Source organism: Macaca nemestrina, chromosome 2, assembly GCF_043159975.1.
Source record: "Macaca nemestrina isolate mMacNem1 chromosome 2, mMacNem.hap1, whole genome shotgun sequence".
Lineage (NCBI taxonomy): Eukaryota > Metazoa > Chordata > Mammalia > Primates > Cercopithecidae > Macaca > Macaca nemestrina.
The window spans coordinates 52,058,147-52,086,111 of NC_092126.1; the positions used below are offsets into that span (position 1 = coordinate 52,058,147).

The 27,965-nt window shown below is 41.7% G+C and overlaps 1 protein-coding gene and 1 pseudogene across 1 annotated transcript; both read left to right on the top strand.

Annotated features, from left to right (window-relative positions):
• On the top strand, positions 1–27,897 carry LOC105463669 (transmembrane 4 L six family member 4). The gene is made up of 5 exons (XM_011710886.2): positions 1–418; positions 1,194–1,283; positions 13,305–13,441; positions 22,914–23,103; positions 27,183–27,897. Exons 1-5 carry the CDS (start codon positions 245–247, stop codon positions 27,198–27,200), a joined length of 609 nt encoding a protein of 202 aa, XP_011709188.1. The 5' UTR covers positions 1–244; the 3' UTR covers positions 27,201–27,897.
• LOC139360796 (elongation factor 1-alpha 1 pseudogene) lies at positions 18,298–21,063 on the top strand (annotated as a pseudogene).
• Positions 27,898–27,965: the final 68 nt, after the last annotated feature.

Below are 27,965 nucleotides of genomic sequence, written 5' to 3' on the forward strand. Positions count from 1 at the left end.
AAAAAAAAAAGCACTTCAGGTCAGGGAGAATGTATAAATGTCCATCGCCATCAAGGTTCTGCTATTTTTGAGAAGCTGAAGCGACTCCAAGGACGCAGTTCATAGAAATTTGGTTCTCAGCCCCAAAATACTGATTGAATTGGGCACAGTTACAAGGACTCTCTGGCCAAAAACCCTTGAAGAGGCCCCGTGAAGGAGGCAGTGAGGAGCTTTTGATTGCTGACCTATATTGTATCACCCCAGCATGTGCACTGGGAGCTGTGCCAGATGCCTGGGGGGCACCCTCATTCCCCTTGCTTTATTTGGCTTCCTGGCTAACATCCTGTTATTTTTTCCTGGAGGAAAAGTGATAGATGACAACGACCACCTTTCCCAAGAGATCTGGTTTTTCGGAGGAATATTAGGAAGCGGTGTCTTGGTGAGTAGGGAAGCCTTAAAATCCCCCTAAGGGAGATTTTCCCTTCCCCCCAATCCTTTTTAAATCATGTACTTATTGAACAGGGAGATATTTAGTTGGTAATAGAAGCTCAAGCATTGCATGATGAGAGGTCAATGCCTTAATTTATTTCTCCTTTCTGTTAGGATCTAACAAGGACACATCAGCTAAATTTACTAAGTAATTAATTTCCAGACTTGGGTCGGGAGTTCTCATGGGTCATTTGAGTGCCATGAACCGAAGTGAAGGTCACATAATTTCTTGATTCCAACAAGATAGTGCCCAAAACAATAACAACAACAACAAAGCCACAATGCAAACCCGCTAGAAAAGCAAATTGATTTAAAACCACCATGAGAAGCGGTTGTCGGTGCAGTCGTCTTCCACTTAGGACCTAATGATTTCTTTACCTGTGGTTTCCAATAGAATTGGAAACCTCCATTTGAGAGAGTGAAAGGAAGAGAGACTCACTTTTCATGACAATTGAGGACAAGTTTCTTATTCTTTTTTCTAATACACCATCTAAATGGAAACTCAGATTTTGAAACCCTGACTCACTGAAGCTGGTTAGTCACCCCAAATGGAACCTAAGTACTCCATAACACTCCATTACCCCTCCAGCCATGTTCTGTTACTTTGCCTTTCCCTTTGGGCCTCCAAGTCCCTCATTGTGGATGGGGCTCCTTATACAGTCAGGCAGGCTCGGGCCCTCCCTTCAACTCCTGGACTCTCTCTGAGGTGCCTGTCTTGCTGGTAGATGATCTTCCCTGCGCTGGTGTTCTTGGGCCTGAAGAACAATGACTGCTGTGGGTGCTGCGGCAACAAGGGCTGCGGGAAGCGATTTGCGGTGAGTTACCATGGGGGGCAGCCACTAGAATTACTCCAGGGGGCTCTGTGTTTTTGTGCTGGGCAACATGGGGATGGAGACAAGTTATCAGCTCCAGCCAGGACTCTGGGAGCAGCTGGTGAAGGGATAAAACTGCTTTTTCCTGTCAGTGTGAAATAATAATAATTTTCCAAAATACCATAGCCCTCATACTTACAGGGTATGAATACAGTATTAGATTTTGCAAACCGACAGGGATGTCAGAACTGGAGATTCAGAGGGGTCCCATATACAGAATGCAAGCCTGGAAGGCAGAGATGGGGCTGCAGCATTCCTCTACCACTGAGAGGCCACAAGAACTTGGACAAGTCATTTCCCTTTTCTGGCCCTGAATTGCCTCATCTGCAAAGGGAACTTGGGACATGACAAAAGATGGTATCCTCCCCTCCCCAGTAGGCTCCTAGGTTCCTCACCCACACCACTTCCGTGTTCTCTATCTCTGTGGCCCAGCACCTCTGGCTTCCACAGGGCTCTGCCTCAGGACTTGTTTCCTCTCTTGTTTCATGTGGCCATGGAATTTTGAGTAGGTGAACTAGAGACGTTAGGCATCAGAGTTCCAGGGTGCAGTAGAAAGAATGCTGGGACTTGGGGATAGGACCCATTCTACAATTGAGCAAGTCATTGTACTGCTCTGCCTCCCTTTGCTCATGTATAAAGCAGGAAGCTGAATTAGACCAGAATTTCTCAAGTGTGGGACAAGCTCTGGTGCTACACAGATGTGCTATATCTTTCAACAATATAGAATGTCATTGTCATTCAATTCTCCTTCAATCCTTTTGATACTTTCAGGAAAAATATCTTATTTTGATAGACATAAGTCTTTCTTTTTTCTTTTCTTTTCTTTCTTTTTTTTTTTTTTTTTTTGTTTGTTTGTTTGTTTTGTTTTGAGACAGGGTCTCACTCTGTTTGCCCAGGCTAGATCTTGGCTCACAGCGGCCTTGACCTCTTGACCTTCTGGGCTCAAGTGATTCTCCCACCTCAGCCTTCCAAGTAGCTGGGAGTACAAGTGCGCCACCCCACCCAGCTGATTTTTTGTATTTTTAGTAGAGACAGAGTTTTGGCATGTTTCCTAGGCTGGTCTCAAACTCCCGGACTCAAGCAATCCACCCACCTGAGCCTCCCAAAGTGCTGGGATTACAGGTGTGAGGTACCGTGCCCAGTCATCTTTACTATTTTTTACCCTTCATAATCTCCCTTTATAACAAAGAGAGGACAAGTCTTAGGCTCCAGGAATGAATGCAACATTATTTAACTAAAATGCAATTATATTGTGTTTCTCTCTGCCAGTGATTCTAATTTTTCATTCATGTAGTGATATAAATGAATAAAATGAGAGTTGACAAAAAATATTAAGAGTTAGATATATTGATGAGGCAGAAATGAAGCACAGTAGAACTGGAATTACTGGTCTGAAAAATGAGGAAGTCCAATTTCTCCTGTAATCTCCCATGGTTCACATGTCCACCTAAAAGATTCATGAACCACAATAATGAATTAACCACATTTACTTTAACTTCCTAAAGGGAAAGGTGCATCTATCCATTCTGAAGCAGGATCCTTTTAACATTTCTTTCTTAGCATTATTTGTTCATTTATTCAATCAAAAAATATTGCGCATACGTGAAAGGCTGAGGTTGGTCCAATGTGCATACATTACAGTTTCCATGTGAGTTCAAAGGTCAGCCAAAGAAAATATAACGTCATGAGTCCCAAATAAGTATTGATAATTGTTATGTTAACATTTAAAATCATCATTTACAAAGAGATTTTTTAAAACCCACAATTTAATATAATCATGTAATATATGTTTTATATAACAAATGATATTTTATGTGATTATAAATGAAAAGAAGATATTTATAACTTGTTTTCCCCTTATACGTTGTTAACTTTTGGGGGTAGAAGTTGGAGATGAGGATTTTTTTAAAACTAGCAATTAAGAAAATAGGGATGAAAAGAAAGAAGAGTCATTGCTTTTAGAAATCTAACATTTCATACCTGTTGTTGAGTAAAAGGCTAAAGACTGGCTAATATAAAATAAAGGATCTTTTGTTTGCTTGATTTTTGTTTTTAGGTTTACATATAACCACAGTGAGAAGTGAAATAGCATTCTAAGTATTAAACAAAACTTGGTTTTTAAAATTAGATGTAAATGAAGTCCAAGATGAAGGCAAAAAAGTTTGTTTTGTTGTTGTTGTTGTTGTTTGTTTGAGATGGAGTTTCACTCTTGTTGCCCAGGCTGGAGTGCAATGGTGCGATCTCGGCTCCCTGCAACCTCTGCCTCCCGGGTTCAAGTGATTCTCCTGCCTCAGCCTCCCAAGGAGCTGGGATTACAGCCATGTGCCACCATGCCCGGCTAATTTTGTATTTTTAGTAGAGACGTGGTTTCTCCATGTTGGCCAGACTGGTCTCGAACTCCCAACCTGAGGTGATCTGCCCACCTCTGCCTTCCAAAGTGCTGGGATTACAGGCATGAGCCACTGCCGAAAAAAAATGTTTTTATAAGTACATTACATAAAAGAAAGTTTTGAGTCAATAGGATCTGAAATATTTGGTCTTCCCAATACAAGTTGTCTGTGGGGGCTGTCTAAGCCTCCATGTGGAAGCTGCCGTTGGCATGAGTTGAGGGTAACTCCTCCAAATAACCAACTGACCATCCAAATGACGAGGCAGTGTCCGTCAAAGGACCAGCTGGGCCAGACTGTAAACTAAGGCACCTAGCATGGCTGCCCTGGGCCAGGGTCGACCACAAGCTGGGTAGCCAGCAGAAGGATTTCTTGTCTTTGATTTTTTGTTTTATTTTGTTTTGTTTTGTTGAGATCAGGTCTCGCTCTTGTCCCCCAAGCTGGAGTGCGATGATGCAATCTCAGCTCAGTGCAACCTCCACCTCCTGGGTACAAGCAATTCTCCTGCCTTAGCTTCCTGAGTAACTGGGATTACAGGCGCTTCCACCATGCTCGGCTAACTTCTTTTTTATTTTTAGTAGAGACAGGGTTTCACCATGTTAGACTGGTCTTGAACTCCTGACCTCAGGTGATCCACCTGCCTCGGTCTCCCAAAGTGTTGAGATTATAGGTGTGAGTCACCGCACCCAGCCGATGGTTTTGTTTTTTAATCAGCTGCCAATTTTTAAAAATTCAGAGATAGAACATAAAGTATCTAGATATCTGACTTTTTTCCCCAAGAAATAAAAAATTAATCTGGCACCCCTAGCCTGCATTTTGGCACAACAGCAGCCTTCACTGGGCCTGCCTGAGCTCCACAGGGCCCACCCTGGCTGCTCTACTCAGTTAGGGCCCCTTTCCTGCCCCTAAGGCCATTGAGCTCATGTCCCCTGCTTCAGACTCTTGTTTGCTTAATGTTATGTTCTGAGGCTTTGGAGCATCAAGCAATAATCATTTTTTTCTTTCTTTCTTTCTTTTTTCTTTTTTTTTTTTTTTTTTGAGGTGGTTGAGGGTCTCACTATGTTGCCCAGGTTGGTCCCAAACTTCTGGAACTCCTGAACTCAAGCAATCCTCCCCTCTCAGCCTCCTGAGTAGCTGGTGCTAGAAGTGCTCACCACCTCACCTGCCTAATCATTTTTCCAAAATGAGGTATTTGCATTTTGTCAGACAAGAAGCAAAAACTACAGACTAATTTGGAGAGAACTACACTGCTGAAGTTCTGAATTATTTTCCAAAGGCTCACGCATTCCCCTCCAGGCTCCAGCTCCTTCAGGGACACAGGGCTTCTGAGGAGCATTGCATAGGGAGCAGTGCACAGGAAGCCCTGCAGGTGGAAAGGCCTGTGAGGCAGACACAGACTGGGCCACCAGCTGCTAGGCTGAATCCTCTGTCCTCTCTACAGTCTGCTCGCTGTCATTTATTTTCCTGGCTCCTCTCTCTCTCCTCTCATCTTCATTATATCTTTCTGGAACATTCCCCAGAGGCCCACTGCACCATTCTCTTCCCTTTCCTCGGGTAGCAAAACCAAGTAGGAGATAGGAGAAGCAGGATGTGGTGGCTGCAGAGATAAAGCAAGACAATAAGCTGGAAAGAATCTTGGATCACCTGATTCAGTTTCTTGGTAAAGCCGAGAAAATGGCTCTCCTCTGAGGCAGAGCGAGACTGAAGTTCAGCTCCAAAGACCTGCGCTCTTTGAAATAAATTAGGCTAAAGGAGAGCCGGAAAAAGTGAGCCCTGGAGCAAAAATAGTGAGAACCCTGGCCTGGGTTTGTTTTCAGGTCACAGCTTCATCCTCCCAAACCGGAGATTCCCAGTGGCTTCTTGGCAGCATATCGGTGGCTGGTCAATATCTCCTGCCCTCTAATCCTTCTAAAAAATGGATCTCTCAGGGCCCAGTGGGGCAGCAAATTAATTTTGTCAACTCGTTTATGTTAAGTATGTGTTTTATTAAGAGCCTTTTGTAAATCTTGGATTTGACTCAAAGGAGTGTCTTTAATAATGAGACCAAAGGTAGATTGATGAGGACGTGTCTTGGGTAGGCAGGCATTTCACCATCCTTAAAGCATATTAGATAGATCAAGGCCCACCCCACCCATAGGCAGGGCCAGATGATCAACCTCTCTGTTTTGAAGAAAGGTCTTGGTCATGTCCTGATGCAGTCTGTGTGCCGTGGTCAGCACTTCTTCCCGTGCCTGGCTCATCAGTGCCCCCTAGAGATGCCTCCTGAGTGAGCATTTCTGAGGACTCCCTCTTGCAGAGGTCCTGCAGGCCAAAAGCATCCCTAATCTACCTCCTCATTCCTTGGAAATACAACCAGCTTGAGGAAGATTTAAGAAAGACCATTCCTTTAGAAAAATGGAATATATTGAAAGAAAAAAAAAGGCCGGTCGCGGTGGCTCAAGCCTGTAATCCCAGCACTTTTGGAGGCCGAGACGGGCAGATCACGAGGTCAGGAGACCGAGACCATCCTGGCTAACACGGTGAAACCCCGTCTCTACTAAAAAATACAAAAAATTAGCCGGGCGAGGTGGCGGGCGCCTGTAGTCCCAGCTACTAGGGAGGCCGAGGCAGGAGAATGGCGTAAACCCGGGAGGCGGAACTTGCAGTGAGCTGAGATCCGGCCACTGCACTCCAGTCGGGCCACAGAGTGAGACTCCGTCTAAAAAAAAAAAAAAGAAAGGAAAAAGAAAGAAAGAAAGAAAGAAAAAAGTATGGAATTTTATTTCTTTTTTTTTTTTTTTCCAGATGCTTTCTCCTTAAGCTCCTATTTTTATTCTACTTTGACATATTTTATTTTTATTTATTTATATTTTGAGACAGAGCCTTGCACTGCCACCCAGGCTGGTGTGCAGTGGCTCGATCTCGGCTTGCTGCAACCTCCGAGTCCTGGATTCACGCGATTCTCTTGTCTCAGCCTCCCGAGTAGCTGGGATTGCAGGCGCCGCCACCACGCCCAACTAATTTTTTGTATTTTTAGTAGAGACAGGGTTTCACTATGTTGACCAGGCTGGTCTCAAACTCCTGACCTCTTGATCTGCCTGCCTTGGCCTCCCAAAGTGCTGGGATTACAGTCGTGAGCCACCACACCGACATCTTCAGTAAAGATTTTCTATGCTTCAAAATCCTCTGCTACAAAACGGATCGTGGCAGTTACTATCTCTCATAAGGATGTTGTAAGTTCTAGGGGAAGATTTTGCAAGCATTGGTGTAAAGGAAGAGGAGGGAACTACCAACTAAGTGCCTAGGGTATGGAGGACACAGATCCTCAATAAGTACTTGTTGGATGAATGAAGTAAGTGAACACCTAGGAAAGAAAATGGGCTTTCCATATTTATCACGCTCAGTCCTCACAACAACCCTCTGAGTTCGGCATTAAACTCCTCATTTTATAAATGAGGAAACTGGGGCTCCTGCAAGTTAAGTTTCTGACTGCCACTTCCGCCACTCCCTTCCCAAGCCTAGCCCAGGTAAAAAATAGAGGATATTAATTTTTAAGAAGAAAAAAGACTTCAGGCAGTCTCTATTCCTCCTTACTAAGGAGGAATGTCCATGCCCTCAGGATGTGCTTTGGCCAACATAAGCACCTACATGACCCCAGGGCACAACATGTGTGGAGACAGAGCTGGGATCTGATGGTACCTGTCTGTCTCCAGAGCCCAACAGAAAGGGAGGTCTTCAAGCTGGCAATTGGTGAATTACAGGACATATGATTGCAGGTCTTCTTTCAAGGGAAACATTTGCAGCATATGCTATACACATTAACAACGTGAGCAGAATATGTGCGCTGAGTAGCTATGAGGGAATTAGCCCGCTGAATTTTTTCTCTCCAGAGTTATGCTCTCTGTATTTGTGGAAAGTAAGTGCATGTGAGGATGTGATAACAAAAATACTATAATATAATAATGACATTGATCAAGTGCTTGCTAATGTCATGGGAAATTATCCAAACCTTGGGAACAGGAAAAATAATTCTAGGTGTCCTATCAGTGAGGCACTGGGGATTGCTGGTAGCCTATCCCACCTGGGGTTGATCTGATTTTCAAGAGGTGTGTACCTTTACTGGTTAGGTTATCTTACATATTATCTGTAAGGCAAGTACTTATTAATGAGCCTTATTTTACAGAAGAAGAACTGGAATAAAAAAGATTAACTTCCCAAGATTGTGAGGGAGGAACCAGAACTCAGATCCAGATCCATCTGCCTGTAATCCATACCTTTGGCCACAACACAGTAGTGTCCTTCTTCACCATTTATTCACTTGGACCAGGTACAGCATGCCCATGGCACAAAAACCACAAAGGAAGACTCCCTTATCTGATTCCAAAGTCTGCCAATTTCCCTTCTCAGAGGTCCCCACTGTTCTCAATTACTGTCTCCTTCCAGAGATATCCCAGGACTTTTACCTATTTACTATAAATAATACCAATTTTGAAATGTCTACTCTCTAATGTAGTCAACTTGATCTCAAGAACCTTTCTTTTCTTTTTTTCTAGACAGGGTCTGGCTCTGTTGTCCAGGCGGAAGTGCAGTGGTGCAATCTCAGCTCACTGCAACCTCTGCCTCCTGGGCTCAAGCGATCCTCCCACCTCAGCCTCCCGAATAGCTAGGACTACAAGCACACACCACCACCCCTCATTAATCTTTTTATTTCTTGTAGAGATGGAATTTCACCATGTTGGCCAGTCTGGTCTCAAATTCCTGGGCTCAAGCGATCTGCCAGCTTTGGCCTCCCAAAGTGCTGGGATTACAGGCGTGAGCCACCAAGCCCGGCCTTTCTTTCCTTTAACATTTTGTGTCATGAAACCCATGATAAATTGAAGTTATTCTATGCTGGCTTTTCTACTGACCATATCTCTAAGAATTGATTCTAGAGAATTTGTCATTTTTAAGACTTCCCAATGTGAAATAACTTAAAGCAACATGACTCAGCATGTATCTTGCTTCCTGTGATTTATGCATAAAATGTGCCGAGACCCTCCTCCTTCATAGAATCTGTTTTTCTCTGTGACCACCTAGTCTTTCATGAGGACAGCTCAATCTGCCATATGTCAACAAATGTTTCCAGACCACTCAGAACCTATTTCTGAAAGGGCGGTAGGTAGCATTAGAAGAAACTGCCCTAAGTGTAAAATTTCGCTTGCTCTAGTCCTAGAGTTATACTAGCTGTATCTAACTGAACAGAAATTTGGTTGGAGCATGGAGGTGGCTAAGAAACAGGAAACCAGCCATATAAGCTCTCAGTAAGAACTGTAGGCCAGGTATGTTGGCTCAGTAATCCCAGTACTGTAATCCCAGTACTTTGGGAGGCCAAGGAAGGAGGATGGCTTGAGACCAGGAGTTTGAGAACAGCCTAGGCAACACAGTGAGACCCATCTCTATTTAAAATAAACTAAAAAAAAAATTGTAGCAGTATTTTCCAAAGTGTTTTTTTATAAGGACTCACAGGAAAAACAAAAACAAAAACAACAAAAAAAACTTATGGGATACAATAAGAATGGAAAACTGCAAGTACCATGGATACTCAACTGCAGATATAAGGCAAATCTGAACATAAAACCATGTCTTATTTTCCCATGAAGAAACTTCAAAAAAGCTCTTTAACCAAAACTAATATATAAACTTTCTGTGACATAAACATTTTAAATCATGTTATATAAAATATGAAATAATTTTAATATATTGATTGTGAACTGACGTTTCTCCCATTTATTTATTTATTTTTTTTTTTTTTGAGACAGAGTCTTACTCTGTCGCCCATACTGGAGTGCAGTGGTGTGATCTCGGCTCACTGCAACCTCCATGTCCCGTGCTGAAGCAATTCTCCCACCTCAGCCTCCTGAGTAGCTGGGACTACAGGCGCGCACTACCATAGTTGGCTAATTTTTGTAGGTTTTGTAGAGATGAGGTTTCGCCATGTTGCCCAGGCTAGGCTTGAACTCCTGGGAGCAAGTGATCTGCCCACCTCAGCCTCCCACAGTGCTGGGATTATAGGCTTAAGCCACTACGCCTGGCCAATTTATTTTAAAATAAATAATATTCATGTTTCTTTTCATCAATGTCTTTGCTACTACTAAAGACACACTTTGAGCCATCAAAAGGCTCCCACAGCACATCTTCTTTTCCACTTAAGTTTGAATACAACATTTATGTGTCTATGCATGATGTTGTCAGGGAAAATTTCACCATTAGTCACAAATATCAACTCTCAAAAGACAAAGACAATGTTCAAACATTCCTCCTACAGGTATATAGTAATGATCACCACAATTATCAACACGAAGTGTGCTTATTTTAGAATGCCATTTATTTATTTATTTTTTTGAGATGGAGTCTTGCTCTGTCACCTAGGTTGGAGTGCAGTGGTGCAATCTCGGCTCACTGCAAGATATGCCTCTGGCTCAAGCGATTCTCCTGCCTCAGCCTTCTGAGTAACTGGGATTATAGGCATGGGCCACCGCACCCCGCTATTTGTTTGTTTGTTTGTTTGTTTTTGAGATGGAGTCTTGCTCTGTTGCCCACGCTGGAGTGCAGTAGCATGATCTCAGCTAACTGCCACCTTCGCCTCCCAGGTTCAAGCAATTCTTCTGCCTCAGCCTCCTGAGTAACTGGGACAACAGGCGCACACCACTGTGCCCAGCTAATTTTTTTATATTTTTAGTAGAGGGGGGGGTTTCACCATATTGGCCAGGCTGGTCTCGAACTCCTGACCTCGTGATCCGCCCGCCTCGGCCCCCCAAAGTGCTGGGATTACAGTTGTGAGCCACCACGCCAGGCCTAGAATGCCCTTTAAAAGGTTTGTTAACTATAATCTCCAGAACTAGGAACTATGGGGTCAACCTTTTTATAATAATTAATAAATATGTGTTAAGAAAAAGTTTTTAACACAATTCCGTCATCTAACAATGATTGAGTTGTTTCTGATTGATGTCTTCTCTGCGCAGTACTTGGTTGTTCAAAATAAAGTGTTTGAGGAAATACCTTATTGCCTGATAGATGAAATAAGGACTCAACTCTAAGGTAATTCCCTCATTTCTGAGGAATATGTGAGAGTGAATGATTTTCCTTATATTCCAGCATACATAGTAGATTTCCTTCTCAGAAGGTCACATAAATTCATGTCTCATAAGTACTATATTTTTAGAAGTGCAGCAGGAATGAAACTTATTTATGTAATCCAGCAATTCTCAAACTTATTCAACCATACATCCTTTGGAAAAGAGATTGCTTGTTTTAACATGAGAAATTGGCCAAAATGTTCACTTACTTCTGACCTAGGTTAAAGTCATGAATGTTCTTGCTGCTGAGAGTGGATTTAGATACCCTAAGCATAAACAATAAGGGGAAAAATCTAAACAATTAGTAATATGAAACCTTAGCCATTGAAAACATGTAACAAATCATTATCCAGTGACTTTGATAAGCTAGGAAGAAGAAAAACTGTAAGACTATGCTAAGTTTGGAACAATGCCCTATCTTCAAATAACTTATTGTTCGTGACTTCAAGGAACTTGTGCTCTATTTGGAGAAGACAGCCATAAAAAGCTATGCATTAGCTGGGCATGGTGGTGCATGCCTGTAGTCCTAGTTCCTTAGGAGGCTGAGGTGGGAGGATCACTTGAGCTCAGGAAGTTGAGGCTGCAGTGAACTGTGATTGCACCACTGCACTCAGCCTGGTGACAGGGCAAGACCCTGTCTAAATAACAACAACAACAACAAAACCCTATGCATTATTGTATTAGAGGCATTGTGCTGTGATAGAGTTTGTGCAATCTAGAGTACAGGGGTTGGAAGAGATGAAGAATGAAGGGTCAGTTCTACAAGGAGAGTCAGACAAAGCACATGAAGTTAGAGCTCGGTATCAAAACGTTGCATCAATCAGATGAGTTGGCAAAGAGTTAAATTTTCTATTAAAAAGAATTTTTTAAAAAGTTGCATCCAAAATACATTGATTTATGATATGAAAATGGATACCAGCTAAAGTAGAACTCCATTATTACATAGATTCCAATCACCTAGGCACAATCAGGTCCTCTTCACCTTCAAACCCCACCCCATCCCAGATATGTACTATGGTAAGATTGTTAATAACATGAAAGGGGAAAGGGAAAATAGCTGACGTTTAACTTAGGTTGCCACATCTAATGTTCACAACAGACATTTTAGGTAGGCTCTATCATGCCCATTTTAAGATGATAAAACTAAAGCTCTGAGAACACATTCATTATGCAAAGTCATTACATCAGAGAAGACTAGCAAAGCTGAGATATGAGGCTGGGTCTGGGTCTGCTGACTTTAAACCCTGTACTTTGTCATCAAAGCAATAGAGGTGATCGTTTTCTGCCTCTTTCTCCAAAATTTTAAATGTTTTCATGCTACTTTCTAGTTATTGTCTAGAATGGATATTGCAAAAGTTCTTAACATCCCTGGGCCTACGTTTTTTCATCCGTAAGGGGAGTTAACCTAGTTGGACTCCAGGATTGGTTCTGCCTTTTGCAGTCAATAATTCTATTTTGATTTTAAAATTGAAAAAAAAAATGGTAGTCTCATTTGTTTTTCATTAATTAATCTCCATCATAGAAAAATATTTAAAAGAATGGAATTTTTTGGATTGTTTAACCTAAAGAAAAGAAAACGCTCCAAGGGTGGTAGAAGGGGTGAAAGATGTCAAGGCAATCTTCAGATATTTTAAAGACTGATGCTAAATGGAAGACAGGTTAGACTTGATCTTTTTGGCCTCAAGGAACGTAATGAGGGCCTGTGAGGAGGGGTTCTAAACTTTTACTCTTTCTCATAAGTAGAACCTGCCTGTCACATGAGACACCATAGTGACTGGCCTTAGCAGGATAATTTGACCAGAAAACTTTTAAGATTACTGCCGGGCCAGGTGCGGAGGCTCATGTCTGTAATCCCCGCACTTTGGGAGGCCAAGGCAGGCGAATCAACTGAGGTCACGAGTTCAAGACCAGCCTAGCCAACATGGTGAAACCCTGTCTCTACTAAAAATACAAAAAAATAGCCGGGCGTGGTGGCGCATGCCTGTAATCCTAGCTACTCAGGAGGCTGAGGCAAGAGAATCGTCTGAACCTGGGAGGTGGAGGTTGCAGTGAGCTGAGATCATGTCATTGCACTCCAGACTAGGCAACAAGGACGAAATTCCGTCTCAAAAAAAAAAAAAAAAAAAAAGATTACTGCCAATCCTAAGGTTCTTTGATTCTATCATAGATTGGCTTTATGTATCAGCCCTGGGGAGGAGAGGTTATCTTTAACAAGATTAAAAGCCCATGGCTCAAAGGTAACAGAATCAACACCTCCGTCATCAATGAAAAGGTGAAAAAGAAATGGAAATGGGAATGAAGAAGGGAAAAGAAGATACCAAAATTCATTCTAGAAGACCCCACAGGCCCCATCTACTATAAAGACCAGCTCCTACCCCATAACTTCTTGTAGTCACCATGTTCAACAGCAGGTGGATTAGGTTTGCTGAGTGTATCCTCTGGACCACCTGGAGAATTTGACTGTCTCTCTCCTTCTCTTTCAGATGTTCACCTCTACGATATTTGCTGTGGTTGGATTCTTGGGAGCTGGATACTCGTTTATCGTCTCAGCCATTTCAATCAACAAGGGTCCTAAATGCCTCATGGCCAATAGTACATGGGGCTACCCCTTCCACGACGGGTAAGACCACACCCTGCAATGCCCACCTGTCACCACAAGGGGCACGGGCAGATAAATTGCCCAAGGGGAGACTGCACACAATGTCATGTCTTCATCCTTATGCAAGTGTCAGGCTCGGTGCTCCTTTGAGGCAGAGCTGGAGTTGTGGAGTACAGCAAAGTTCATAGAATCTCACTTCGAATTGCTCCTTTGACAGATCCCAGGAGAAATAACTAAAAGAGGATGGATGCCTCCTTTAGCCTGAGGGAAGGAAGAGATTTGTTGTGTCATCACTTGCACCCAAATATTTATTACCAGCAACACAAGGCAACTAATAGTATTAATAAACAGAGTAATAGTTTTCGTTGCAAATCTTATAATAGAAAACAAGAATAATTACTAACTGGGCCCAAGGGCTTTCACTAATACCCCAAATTGCCTATAATTAAACAATCGTTTAAGTGCGTGTACAGAAAATGACATTGAAATCATTGTAGGTTTCTCGTGTTAATGTTAATAGCCTCATTAAGATAACATTTCATATTGTCATGGTACTTTGTAGGCTGTAAAGATCTTTATCCCACAAATTTATAATTTAATCTTCATAGTAACCTCAAGAGGTAATTACTCTGTGCCAAGGCAGGTTTAATAAGTTTAACGAGCTTCAAAGTCACATTGTTAGTTGAGGACAGTGCTGGACTCAAACTCAGGACTTCTAACTTCAAGTCTTAGCCTTTCATAGTACACATCTTTCTGTCCTGCACTGACCAGGATGATTTTGACTACTTATGTTTTAATTTAATCCCATGTAAGATGTAAGGCTGCTCTTTGCGCAAGGTATAAAATATGCCATGATGGCTACAGGAAGGGCATTCAGGGGATGGGCCCAGATCTCACTGCACCCTCTCTGCCATCTGGCAAACCTTCAGCAGCATTCTGTTGTCTCCTCAAATCCTGTTTCCTCCCTTCTGAGACAAGAACTCACATTCCTTTTTGATATTATCTACCACTGCCAGCTCCAAATCTTCCCTTTGACTGCGGAAGTTCACCTTGAATTTCTTACGGCAATAATTGAACTTTCTATAGCTTAGTGTTTTCAGTTAACAAAGTGCTGTTACCTACATTGTTTCATTTGCTCCTCACAAAAAGTTTATGAGATTATTTAACTCTCCTTCGGAGGCAGGATAGCCGAGGCCCAGAGAGGACAAGTGACTTGACAAGAGGAATACAGTTTCTTAATGGCGGAAGCTCAAATCCAAGTTTTCTCACTTGAAGTCACAGTGTTTTTTCTAGAACACAATTTATATTGACTCATACTGTCTGCTTTTTGCCTAGATTCCCTGTTGGCAAAACTCATTGGATTCTACCTCCTACTCCTTTTACTATACTGTACTATACTAGTATCTGATAGTTTAAAAGGGTCTGTGGAATCTTCTTATCCAATCAGCATATAGTAACTGTTGTTATAGCTGGAAACCTAACACTCATACACAGCTGCTCAGAGACTAGAAAGGATCAGTCACTTGTATGAGCCAAAACGAGAAAACTTGAGACAGTTGTCATTTGTCCCTTATTACCAAAGGGCAGCTGTGGTGGCAACTGCTTCTTCTTGTTCTTGTTCTTCTTCCTCTTCCCTCCCCTCCTTTTCTTCTTTTCCTTCTCTTTTTTCTTTCTCTCCTCTTCTTCCTTTTCCTTCTTCTTTTTCTTCCCAATGATTAAGTGCTAAGTGTTTTTATGTGCATTATCTCACCTAATCTTCCTCATAAATCTGAGAAGAATTTTTATCCCTGAAAGAGAAAAATGAAGCTGAAAAAGGTTAACTTTCCCAGGGCTCAATGGCTAGTAATTAGTAGCAGGATTTTTTTTTTAATTGGCTGGGAGTGGTGGCTCATGCCTGTAATCTCAGCACTTTGGGATGCTGAGGTGGAAGGATTGCTTGAGCCCAGGAGTTCAAGACCAGCTTGGGCAACATAGGGAGAATTCCCCACCCCACCGCCCCTCTACAAAAAAAGAAAAAAAAATTTTTTTTTAATTAAAATATCAGCTCGGCATGGTTGTGCATGCCTGTAGTCCCAGCTACTCCAGGTGCCTGATGTGGGAGGATCTTTTGAGCCCAGGAGGTTGAGGCTGCAGTGAGCCGTAATCATGCCTCTGCATTCTAGCCTGGGCAACAGAGCCAAACCCTGTCTCAAAATATATATATATAATATATACACACACATATACACACACACACACGATTTATATATCTACATATACACATATCTACTTTTATATATAGGTGTATATATACACCTGTGTGTGTGTGTGTATGTGTGTGTGCGTAGTAAGTATCTTATTTTGTGCTGAAGCCTATCCCAAACATGGAACAAAAAATGAATAGACATGGTTCCTGCCCTATCAGCATGTGGGTTAGGGTGAACACATGGAACAGATCCTCATAATGCAGAAAGTGTGAGATGGAGAAGGAGTGTGGGGGAACCTTCTTCGAGAAGGTGACATGGGCTGATTTTGGAGGATGAGCAGAAGTTTGCCTTCCAGTGAGGGAGGAGAAACGCATTTCAGGCATGAAAAGGCTGCCATGCTTAGGGAACATCAGAGCACTGCGTGGCAGAAGCTCAGTGTGAATGAGGAGAGATTTGCAGAAGGGACCGCCACACGATGTGGTGAGACTGAGAGGCAGCCAGACCTTCAGGGCATCAGGGCACAGCAGAGGACTTCAAGCAAGACATGGCATGGCTACTTTGGACTTTTAGAGGCATGGTGGTGCTAGTGATGTGGAAAGTAAATAGGAGGGTTCAGGAACTAAAGAGAGATAAAAGCTGCCGTCATAATCCAGATAAGATGGTGAACATCACCCAGGCAGCAGAATTGGGGCTCAAAAAAGACAAATTTCAGAGAGTGTTTGAAATGGAGTCATCAGGTTTAGGTGTGAGGAGAAAAGGGGAAGCTAATCAAGGTGGACTCTGAGATTTCGAATTTAGTGCACAAAATCCAGGGCTCTGCAATGTCGTAGCATTTAGCACTGTTTTCCTCAGAAATGTTTGTTGATGATAATATTAAGGGAGGGAGCAAAAGTAGTTAACTTGTTCTGTCCTGAGAACCATATTAAAGAAACACCCTAGAAGGAAAAAGAAACTTGGGCATTTTGAAATACACCCTCTTGGCTTCCTTTGAGGTAGAACCTCCTCCCATCCAAGGCCTTCCTCCCTGAGACAATTGGCCATCCCTCCCTTGACCCTGAGCTGCTGAAATGAAAGCAGCCTGCATAGGGTGTGGGGACAGCCATAGGAGGGGAAATAGAGGAAGAGCCAGGAGTGGTCAGTAGTCAGGGAGGGATGGGTCCATGCATGGCACTACTGGGCCAGGCTGCAACTCTCCACCTCCTTAGAAAGAGTCAAGGGCAAGGAGAGCACCCTCACATCTGTGGTTCAGACACTAAGACACGGAACTGAACACAGTTAAATGTTCTGCCTTGACATTCAGCTAAGACCATCTGCATTTGCACTTCAGAAATTACTTATTAGCAAAGAATATCATAAGCTGCTTGTGAACATATTCCCAAGAGCTGAAAGCCACCTTAATAGGATGATATTGGATTTGCACCATGTAATGTTAGGTTTCATGAACCAAAAACAGTTCACAAATGTTAGGAGCCAGTTTTGCCCTTGGCTGACTTAGGGTCTAGCCACACCTCTGCCGTATACCGTCTATCTCTCAGGCTTCATCTGTGAAATGAATGTGAGTAACAGCAACATGCACTTCACAGGTTCAGATGAGAGTAAATAACACGAGGTACATAAAGCACTCAGCACAGTTCCGACCACATACTTCCTTGATTCAGCCTTATTATTCATTTTTATGAATATAAAGTATTATTGTAAGTGGAATTTATTTTCATGATTAAAACTTTAAAATTGTTATGCTTTTATAATGATTCTTTGACTTAATTTCAATCCTTTCAACCACACATAAATAAGGCTCAAAAAAACTCTTTATTGTGATATAAGTAACCCTTGATTCACATACCATTATAGATGTATAAATCAAATATCATAAATAAATCATTTCAAATATGCTAAGGAAATAACTGCTCCAACAAAGGGCATTTGTGTAATGGATAAGAGCGATGACTTTGGAGTCAGACAGACCTAAGATCAAACCCAGGCACTTCCATTTATTAGCCTCACCTTCTTAATCTGTAAAATGGGTATATGTTCATTCATTCAGTGATTGTTTACTGAAGGTTACTCTATGCCAAGTACTGTTCAAGTAAAGTAGCAGCTCCCTGGAGCATTAGGAAAGATGATGGAAAGCAGCTAACCCAGAGCCTGGCACAGAGGACCCAGGAAATGAGACCTGCTGCTGTCTATGAAGCACTCCCTGTGCTGGAACTGGGGACAGAGACAGTGGCACATGGTCTTTGCCCTTGGGAGCTTATAGTCCTGAAGAGAAGACAAACAAATGGACAGTTGGTGGCAGCACGGGGTCCAGGGGCTCTGTACAACAGGGACGAAACACAGAGCGCTGGGGAGCACAGAAGGAAACCAAACCCAGGCTGAGGGCAGAAGCATCGTGGAGCTTCTTCCAGAGGAGGTGGCATCTGAATTCATCAGACAGAGCAGACCAGCAAAGCATTCATATTCGGACCCCCTGGTTCCTGTCCTCAGCTGAGAAGAGAGTTCTGTGAAATTTGTGGCTTTCTGCTCCCATGTTGATGGTATTACTACAGCTCCGGTGGAAACACCTGCATAATAATTGGATGCTTTAAAACATCAGTTAAGTGCATCTAAACTGCTTCTGCTCTCCTTGCTTCACTGCCAGGTCCATGAAAAACTCAGGACCCCTCTCTCCCTGGGTTTGGGGAGTTGGACACAATGATCAAACTGAACGTGAACACAGCCTTTTTTGCCAGAGTCTCAAAGACCGCCAGAACCGGAGAGTTTGAGGGGAGAGAAGAAGGGCCTGAGTGTGGCCATGTGGTGTTTTGTGAGGGGTGAGCCTGCAGCAGGAGAGGGACTCGTGATTTCTCCAGCCACCCAAATTCAATCCTTGCTTCTACTTTCCCCCATAAACGTTTCACAAATCCTACCACCAGGAGGTGCTGTCATCCCACCACTGTTCAGGCTCTCCAAAGAGGCCCGGGACTCAGGATTGCCAATTCTTTCACCTCAGAACCTTTTCTTCATCAAGTGTGCCTGGAAAATATTGTATCTTTATAACCTTTTATAATTACCATGTTTTAACATTGTAAAGATAGAAAGGACTAAATGGAAAAATGCAGAACAGAAAGGCGGGTGTTTCATGTTGGAAAAAAAAAAAGGCATTTTCACAATGGGTTTGCCAGCAGAACACAGGTGTCATGAAAACTACCCCTAAATCAAAGCCAAAACGGGAAAGAATAAGACTCATATCAATATTGTCGTTATTGGACACGTAGGTTCAGGTAAGTCCACTGCTACTTGCCAACTGATCGACAAATGTGGTATAATCTACCAAAGAATCATCGACGAATTTGATGCTAAGAAGGGAAAGAGCTCCTTCAGGTATGCTTGGGTCTTGAATAAATGGTAAGATGAGTGTGAGTGTGACACATCACCCTGAGAAAGTTTGAGACCAGCAAATACTGCATGAGTCATTGATGGTCAGGACAGAGACTTTATCAGAAACATGATTACAGGCACATCTCAGGCTGACTGTGCTATCCTGATTGTTGCTGCTGGTGTTGGTGAATCTGAAGCTGATATCTCTATGGGCAGACCCATGAACATGCCCTTCTTGCTTACCTGCTGGAGATGAAACAACCAATTGTTGATGTTAACAAAATGGATTCCACCGAGCCACTCTACAGTCAGAAGAGACACAAGAAAATCATTAAGAAAGTTAGCTCTTTCATTAAGAAAATTGGCTACAACCCCAGCACAGCAGCATCTGTATCAATTTCCAGTTGGAATGGTGACAATATGCTAGAGCCAAGTAGTAACATGCCTTGGTTCAAGGGATGTAAAGTCACCCATGAAGATGGCAATGCCAATGGAACCATGCTGCTTGAAAGTCTGGACTGTGTCCTACCACCAACTCATCCAACTGACAAGCCCTTGCATCTTGCCCCTCCAGATGTCTACAAAGTTGGTGATGTTGGTACCTATGTGCTAAGTGGAAACTGGTGTTCTCAAACCCAGCATGGTGGTCACCTTTGCTCCAGTCAATGTTACAACTAAGGTCTGTTAAAATGCACCATGCTGCAAGCTCTTCCTGGGGAAAATGGGGGTTTCACTGTTAAGAACGCATCTGTCAAAGATTTTTGTAGTGGCAACATTGCTGGTAACAGCAAAAATGACCCACCAATGGGAGCACCTGGCTTCACTGCTAAAATGAAGCACCACCCAGGCCAAATCAGTGCTAGCTACGCCCTTCTGCTGCTTGTCACACAAGTCACATTGTTTCCAAGTTTGCTGAGCTGAAGGAAAAGATTGATCACCATTCTGGTAAGAAGCAGGCCCTAAATTCTTGAAATCTGGTGATGCTGCCGTCATTAATGTGGTTCCTGGGAAGCCCATTTGTGTTGAGAGCTCCTCTGACTATCCTCCTCTGGGTCATGTTGCTGTTTTTGATATGAGACAAACAATCGCTGTGGGTGTCATCAAAACAGTGAACAAGAAGGTTGCTGACCAGAAGGCTTGGCAAGATCACCAAGTCTTCCCAGAAAGCGCAGAAGACTAAGTGAATATTATCCCTAATACCTGCCACCACAGTCTTAATCAGTGGTAGAAGAACGACCTCAGAACCGTCTGTCTCATTTGGCCATTTAAGTTTAATAGTCAAAGGCTGGTTAATGTTAACAATGCATCCTAAAACCTTCAGAAGGAAAGGAGAATGTTTTATGAACCATTTGGGATTTTTTCTTTTTTTTTCATGAAGCAGTTTTAAGTTACTAGGTTGTTTGTTTGTTTTTGAGATGGGGTCTCACTCTGTCACCCAGGCTGGAGTGCAGTGGTGCAATCTCAGCTCACTGCACCCTTTGTCTTTTGGGTTCAAGCGATTCTCCCACCTCAGCCTCCCAAGTAGGTGGGATTACAGGTGTGTGCCCCCACGCCTGGCTAAGTTATTAGTTTCTAAAACCAGTACTTTTTAATGGAAACAACTTGACCAAAAATCTGCCACAGAATTTTGAGACCCTTTAAAGCAAAGTTTAATGAGAAAAAAAAAAGTACTGAAAAGAGCAGTCTTGGCCAGGCGCTGTGGCTCACGCCTGTAATCCCAACACTTTGGGAGGATCACCTGAGGTTGGGAGTTCGAGACCAGCCTCACCAACATGGAGAAACCCCGCCTCTACCAAAAATACAAAATTAGCCGGGCATGGTGGTGTGTGCCTGTGATCCCAGCTACTCAGGAAACTGAAGCAGGAGAACCGCTTGAACCCGGGTGGCAGAGGTTGCAGTGAGCCAAGATCGTGCCATTGCACTCCAGCCTGGGCAACAAGAATGAAACTCCATCTCAAAAAAAAAAAAAAAAAAAAACGACAATCTCACACAACTATGCAGAAGATGTATCATCTCAGTGAATTCTCACAGTTGTGATGTGGTTCTTAGTCCGTTATATAGATTTAAACACACACACACACACACACACACACACACACACACACAAACTGACACTGGCTGGGTGTGGTGACTCACACCTGTAATCACCACACTTTGGGAGACCCAGGTGGGATGACTAACCTCAGGAGTTTGAGACCAGCCTAGGCAGTATAGTGAAACCTCCATGTCTTTTTTTTTTTTTTTTTTTTTTAAAAGAGAAAAAGAAAGAAACTGATGCTAAAGGAGGTAAGTAACTTGCATGAGGAATACATAGCTATTAACGAGAATGCTTGGGTTCAAATCCGGTTCATCTGAATCCAAAATACCAGCTCTTTCCAGTAGATTAGACTGCTTAGATTAAGTAAAATAATGACAATACTAGCATTTACTGAGCACTTACTATATGCTAAGCACTGATCCAAGCACTTTACTCATACTAACTCACGTAGTCCTAACAATAACCCTATGATATGATAATGTAACTCCCATTTTACAGGTAAGTACACAAGGCACATAGCTAGCAAGCTACTAGTACCTGTACTCTTATGGAAAGATGAATCAATGCTATAAACAATGTTTTATTTTGAAATCAAGAGCAAAATGTTCATTCCTTCCTTTTCCATGAATGTTATAAAGATCTAAAAACAATAACATCAACATTAATTCAGTAGATAGATAAAGAGTTTTTCATTAAGGCTCTGAAAGGATGGAGGAAACAAAGAGACCAATTTGAACCTCTAAGAATGTAAAGAGTCATAATAATCCACAACATTTTACCCACTTTACTCATTTTTACCTCAAAATAGTATACTTCACATTTATCCTTCAAGGCACAGTGCCCTTTTTGAGATGGAGTTTTGTTCTTGTTGCCCAGGCTGGAGTGCAATGGCATGATCTCGGCTCACTGCAACCTCCACCTCCCGGGTTCAAGCAATTCTCCAGCCTCAGTCTCCTAAGTAGCTGGGATTACAGGTGCCCACCACAACGCGCAGCTATTTTTTGTATTTTTAGTAGAGACAGGGCTTTGCCATGTTGGCCAGGCTGGTCTCAAACTCCTGACTTCAGGTGATCTGCCCACCTTGGCCTCCCAAAGTGCTGGGATTACAGGTGTGAGTCACTGCACCCGGCCACAATGCCCTTTATATTGCAATAAACTCTTTCTCTATATAATAAAATATAAATATATTGCAGTTTCTCCTAATTCACATTTTATGTAAAATATGTATTAAGGCAACAGATATTTGTTCCTTTTGAGGAAAACTAATTACATCTTTGTGTATGAGAGATTCCTACATGTTAACAAAAATATAGTGAGTCAAATTCACAGTTTAGTTAAAATTAAGACTTGAAATCAAGCTCTTCCCTTTAGCTATATGACACATTTGTACTTTACATGACTTCAGATGGCCACTACACTTGACAAGTCATCTGTCAAAAGTCAAAACGGTCTCTCTAACAACGATAGCTAGGATAAAGCTGTGAACATTTGTGAAATTCTACCACTGGAATGTCTTCATTTTCCTGTTCCCATCATAGATGGTGAATTTGCCCGTCTTTTTGGACAGCTAACGAAAATTGTTCTGACAGTTGTGTGACCTGGGAGAAAGTAACTTAGCCTCTCTGTGCCTCTGCTTCCCTATTTGTGAAACCGAAAAAGGGAACCAGAGGTTTCTATGGGGAATAAACGAGTGAATATGTGTGAATTGATTAGAACAGGATCTGACACACAGGGTGTACTCAATAAAAACTGTAAGTTTTGTGGTATTTAAATTGTTAGTACAGAGTATTTTCTCCTGAAGCTAGTTTTGGATGGAAAGTAGAGCATAAGAAACATCATTATGGTAACTTTCTAGTCGAGGCAATTGCACACTTTTTACAAATGTTTCCTTTGTCCCCCATATCACTAACAGGGATTATCTCAATGATAAAGCCTTGTGGAAAGAGTGCCACAAGCCTGCCGATGTGATTCCCTGGAATCTGACCCTCTTCTCCATCCTGCTGGTCGTAGGAGGAATCCAGATGGTTCTCTGCGCCATCCAGGTGGTCAATGGCCTCCTGGGGACCCTCTGTGGCGACTGCCAGTGTTGTGGCTGCTGTGGGGTAAGTTAAGGCTTTTGCTGTTTCTTCTCAGCACGAGGGAGGCCAGGTCAGGCCACCAGCACTGAGGGAATGAGGGGGCAAGTGTGACCACCTGCAGAAAACCAGCCCAGGTTGGGAAGTCCAGTCAAGCCAGTCTGTCAGCTCATGGAGACAGACACATTGCATTACTGGAACCCAGAGCACATTAAGACACCCAGGCTGAAGTTGGCCATAATTTTCAGCCTCACATCCAGTTGACCATAGTTCTGGAGACAAAGGACTCTGACTATATATAAACATTTACAATGATGTTTATATGAAGATCAACCTGAAATGAGCATTTGTCATATGGGTACAATGTCAGCAATAGTACATCATGGTCTGGGCTGGCATGTTCTCACTTCCTCAGATGAACAGAACATACCAGTGCAAAACCTAGATTTGATATGATTTCTGATACAGAAAAAGAGGTGGTTCTTATATGGGAAGAAAAAAGGGAAATCACTCAGGCTTTAGTCTCTAAATAACATTGTAAAATACCAACAACAAAATACTAAAAATAAAAAGACTTGCAGACAGTAACACAGTCTGATTATTTCAACTAATACCCAAATCAAATTAGGCAATTATTCACATACTTACATAAAGTTATTAAAAGCACAGATTGATATATGAAGAAAAAAATAAAATAAAACTTGAGAATTCCCTAATTGGGGGATTATGCAAATATATGTAAATAAAGGTCTATTCACGTAACATAATGTTATGGTAAAACTTTAAATGACTCAAATTATTTTATTTAAAATTTAAATAAGAAGGCCAGGCATAGTGGCACATGCCTGTAGCCCCAGCTACTCAGGAGGCTGAGGCACGAGAATCACTTGAACCTGGGAGGCAGAGGTTGCAGTGAGCCGAGATCGCAGCACTGCACTCCAGTCTGTGCGACAGAGCGAGACCCTGTCTCAATAAATAAATGAGTAAATAAATTTATTTTAAATAAGCATTACATGTATTTAACTCAAAAACTAAATATGTGCATGTATACATGCAGAGAAATATATAAAGAAATATATAAAGCTATTTATATATTTATATATATTATACGGAGAAATATATAAAGCTATTCAGTTGGAAAGTCTCCCTCCGGCCTTTGTCTTCTATCCACCCAGTTCCCTCCAGTCTCCTCACCTAGGTAAGGTTACCTAATTTCTTATATATCCTGTCACAGTATCTCTTTTTATTATTTAATTCTCCCTATCTTAAAAGAATGTTTCCCCCAAAACTGCAGTAATATTGAAAATCCTTATGAGATACTGTTATTAGCAGGTTACAAAAATCGTACATAATATACAATTATATAAGTAGGAGAAAACAAAATTCTGTGAATAGAAAACAAAAACGAAGGAAATCCAACCAAAAGTTAAATAATTGTTATTTCTAGGTAAGAAGACTAACTTTTTTCCTTTAATCTAGCCTACAGTATTAAAAAATTTTACTAATTATATATTACTTTTTAAAAATGAAAAATATAAATAAGTCCCCCAAATCAGCAGTAAAATGCATGTTTTTTTTTTGTTTTTTTGTTTTTTTTGAGACGGAGTCTCGCTCTGTCACCCAGGCTGGAGTGCAGTGGCCGGATCTCAGCTCACTGCAAGCTCCACCTCCCGGGTTCACACCATTCTCCTGCCTCAGCCTCCGGAGTAGCTGGGACTACAGGCGCCCGCCACCTCGCCCGGCTAGTTTTTTTTTTTTTTTTTTTTTTTGTATTTTTTAGTAGAGACGGGGTTTCACCGTGTTAGCCAGGATGGTCTCCATCTCCTGACCTCGTGATCCGCCCCTCTCGGCCTCCCAAAGTGCTGGGATTACAGGCTTGAGCCACCGTGCCCGGCCTTTTATTCTACAAATTTTCAGTTCTATTGTATTGTATTTAAATGTTTGGGTCTTTAAACGTACTAGAGAGGAAAAGAAACTACCAACTAGCAATCCACCACAATTATTTTTATGATAGCAACTGAGAACATTGAGCATTTAAATCTTGTAATTCATCCAAAGTGAATGAATGTTTGCTAAATTATATACTGAAGTTTCAGTTTCTACATATTTTGGCTGGGTGGTAAATTCTCTTTGCAAGATTTATTGAAAATATGATTACTTTGGCTGGACACGGTGGCTCATGCCTGTAATCCCAGCACTTTGGGAGGCCAGGGCAAGAGGATCACTTGAGCCCAGGAGTTCAAGACCAGCCTTGAACTGGTCTTGACCATGGCAACATGGTGAAACCTCATCTCTACTAAAAATACAAAAAATTAAGCAGATGTGGTGGTTTGCACCCATAAGTCCCAGCTACTCAGGAGGCTGAGCTGGGAGCATCAGCTGAGCCCACAATACTGAGGCTGCATGAGCTGAGATCTTGCCACTGCCTACACCCTGGATAACAGAACAAGACTTTTTTTGAAAAAATAAAAAAAAGAAAAGAAAGAAAGAAAATATGATTACTCTTTGAACTGTTGATAATACTTTGCTAAACCTGAGAATTATTTTTCAATTTAAAGACACATTCAAAGGTGTCAGTACGTTGGTTCCTTTTAGCGAGTTTCATTTATCTGGACACCATATTTTGGAGATCTTAATGGCTGAGTCACTCGATAGTTGAAAGACAGTAGATGGACTCCATGGTTGTCAGTACATGGGCACCAGAGACACAGAAAGTGAATGTACACCAGCAGACTTGTCTATTTTTTTCCTTCCTTTCTTCCTCCCTCCCTTCATCTCTCCTCTCTGTCTCTCTCCCCCCTCCTCCTCCAACTTTTTATTTTGAAAACTTCAAATCTACATAAAGTTGAAGGAATGGTGCAATGAACACATATATACTGTCACCCATGCTCACAAAATTGTTAATATTTCCTCACCCTCTCTCTTTCTGGACTCTTGGAAAGTAATTTTTAGACATCACAAAATTTCACTACTAAATATTTCAGTGCACAAGAGCTGCAGTTTTAAAGTCAGTCTGCTGAAGATTCTTTTCTCGTGGGCAGTTGGCCTCTCATGGGACTGGTCAGCATTCCTGCCCCAGTAGGACGTTGCGGAAAGACTTGGGCTCTCAGCCTAGTTCCACAGCTTACTAGCTGAGTGACTCCAGCAAGCTCACTAACTTCTCATAGTCTCAGTTATTCCAACTGCCTCTTGCCTATTTTATGGAAAGAGTTATGAGATCAACATCTATCCATTCAGGCAGAAAGTATTTACTGAGAGCTTCCTGAGCCTGGCACAGTCCTTAAATGAAGTGGTAGTTGGGAATGTGCCTTAAAATACATGCTATGAGGCCTGGTTTGAATGTCAGCTGTGTGGTCTTGGCCCAGTCAGTAGCCCTCAACTGCTCCTTTTCTGTAAAATGTGGCTATTAATACCTACTCCTACAGTTGTCAATGGAGTGCCTAGTACAGGGTGACAAGCATGAATTCATTTGAATCCTTAGAAGGCTCAGTAAATGGCACTGAATGTTATTTACTAACCTTATGAAAGTCAGTGAGGTAGCATAGCTTCGAGTTTCCCTTAACACAGTCTCTGAGTTCTGCCTCCCTGGTTCAAATCCCAGCTCTCCTACTTGTTAGTGGTGGCTTTCCATGTAGCACTTGGTCTCTCAGCACCTCTTACCAAATTATTTTTTAAAATAAATGATGCATATTGTATACAATGTATTCTCCTTATGTGATGGGTGCACTGCAATTTTATAATTCATCAGTACCTAATTCATCATCCACTGAACCAACAACCACTTGTACCCCAAAAGCTATTGAAATTTTTAAAAATTAAAAACAAAATAAAGCAAAAATAAATAAATAAATAACATGTAACTTCCTTGAGGACTAAATAAATAAATACATGATGCAAAACAAAATGAAGCTTCCATTCCTATACCCTCCACACAGGTGGATGACAGATTAAAGCTCTGAAACAAAGCCAAAAAAGTGTAGGAATTCAATAGGCAACCAATAGGAGCCAGGAGGAAGGCAGGTGATGGGGATGGGAAGAAGGAGGGGGAAAGCAATAATTTACATAAATCATGACATCATAGCTAATTCACCTTTTCTACCTTCTAGGGAGATGGACCCGTTTAAACCTCTGAGATAAGCTGCTCAAACTCTACAGCATGATGACTACAATTTCTTTTCATAAAAATTCTCTTCTTGGGATTGTTAATTCCTATCTGCTTCCTAGCTGACAAAGCTTAGAGAAGGCAGTTATTCCTTCTTTCCAACCAGCTTTGCTCGAGTTAGAATTTTGTTATTTTCAAATAAAATTAGTTTGGCCACTTAACAAATTTGATTTATAAATCTTTCAAATTAGTTTCTTTTTAGAATTTGCCAACAGGTTCAAAGCAAACTTTTCATGATTTTTTAAATTACAAATGTAAAATGTATAAAGTCACATGTACTGCCATACTACTTATTTGTATATAAAGATATTTATATCTTTGGACGTTTTAGATAAATCAAAGGAGGAAAGCACATTTAAAATGAGAAACTAAGACCAATTTTTAAGATGTATAAGGAAGAAAGAATGATTCATGTATCATAAGTATTGGTTATTTGTCTTTTTTTGCTGACTTGCTTGAGTTGCTTGTGACTGATCTTTTGACACTGTCATCTTGGCTAGGGTTCTCTTAAGTATGTTAAATTAAAACCCGAATTCAGAGGTAATGTAACAAAGATTGTGTGTGTTTTAGGAGGGAGGGGCAAAAGCTTGAATGAATAACAACTCATCTTTTCTACAAATGCTTCCTTTGATCAAACAAAAACAAGTTTTTAAAAAATTGATTTGAGTGATCATTTTGTCAGCCTATTGCCCAGGGTTAAGGTCATAAGTGTTATTATTCTACGTGT

Excerpts from the sequence above, each read along its gene's own strand:
- LOC105463669 (XM_011710886.2), top strand. The coding sequence starts at position 245 with ATGTGCACTGGGAGCTGTGCCAGATGCCTGGGGGGCACCCTCATTCCC. Across the intron at positions 1,284-13,304 it reads GCTGCGGGAAGCGATTTGCG|ATGTTCACCTCTACGATATT; the intron begins GTGAGTTACCAT and ends CTTCTCTTTCAG. Across the intron at positions 13,442-22,913 it reads GGCTACCCCTTCCACGACGG|GGATTATCTCAATGATAAAG; the intron begins GTAAGACCACAC and ends TATCACTAACAG.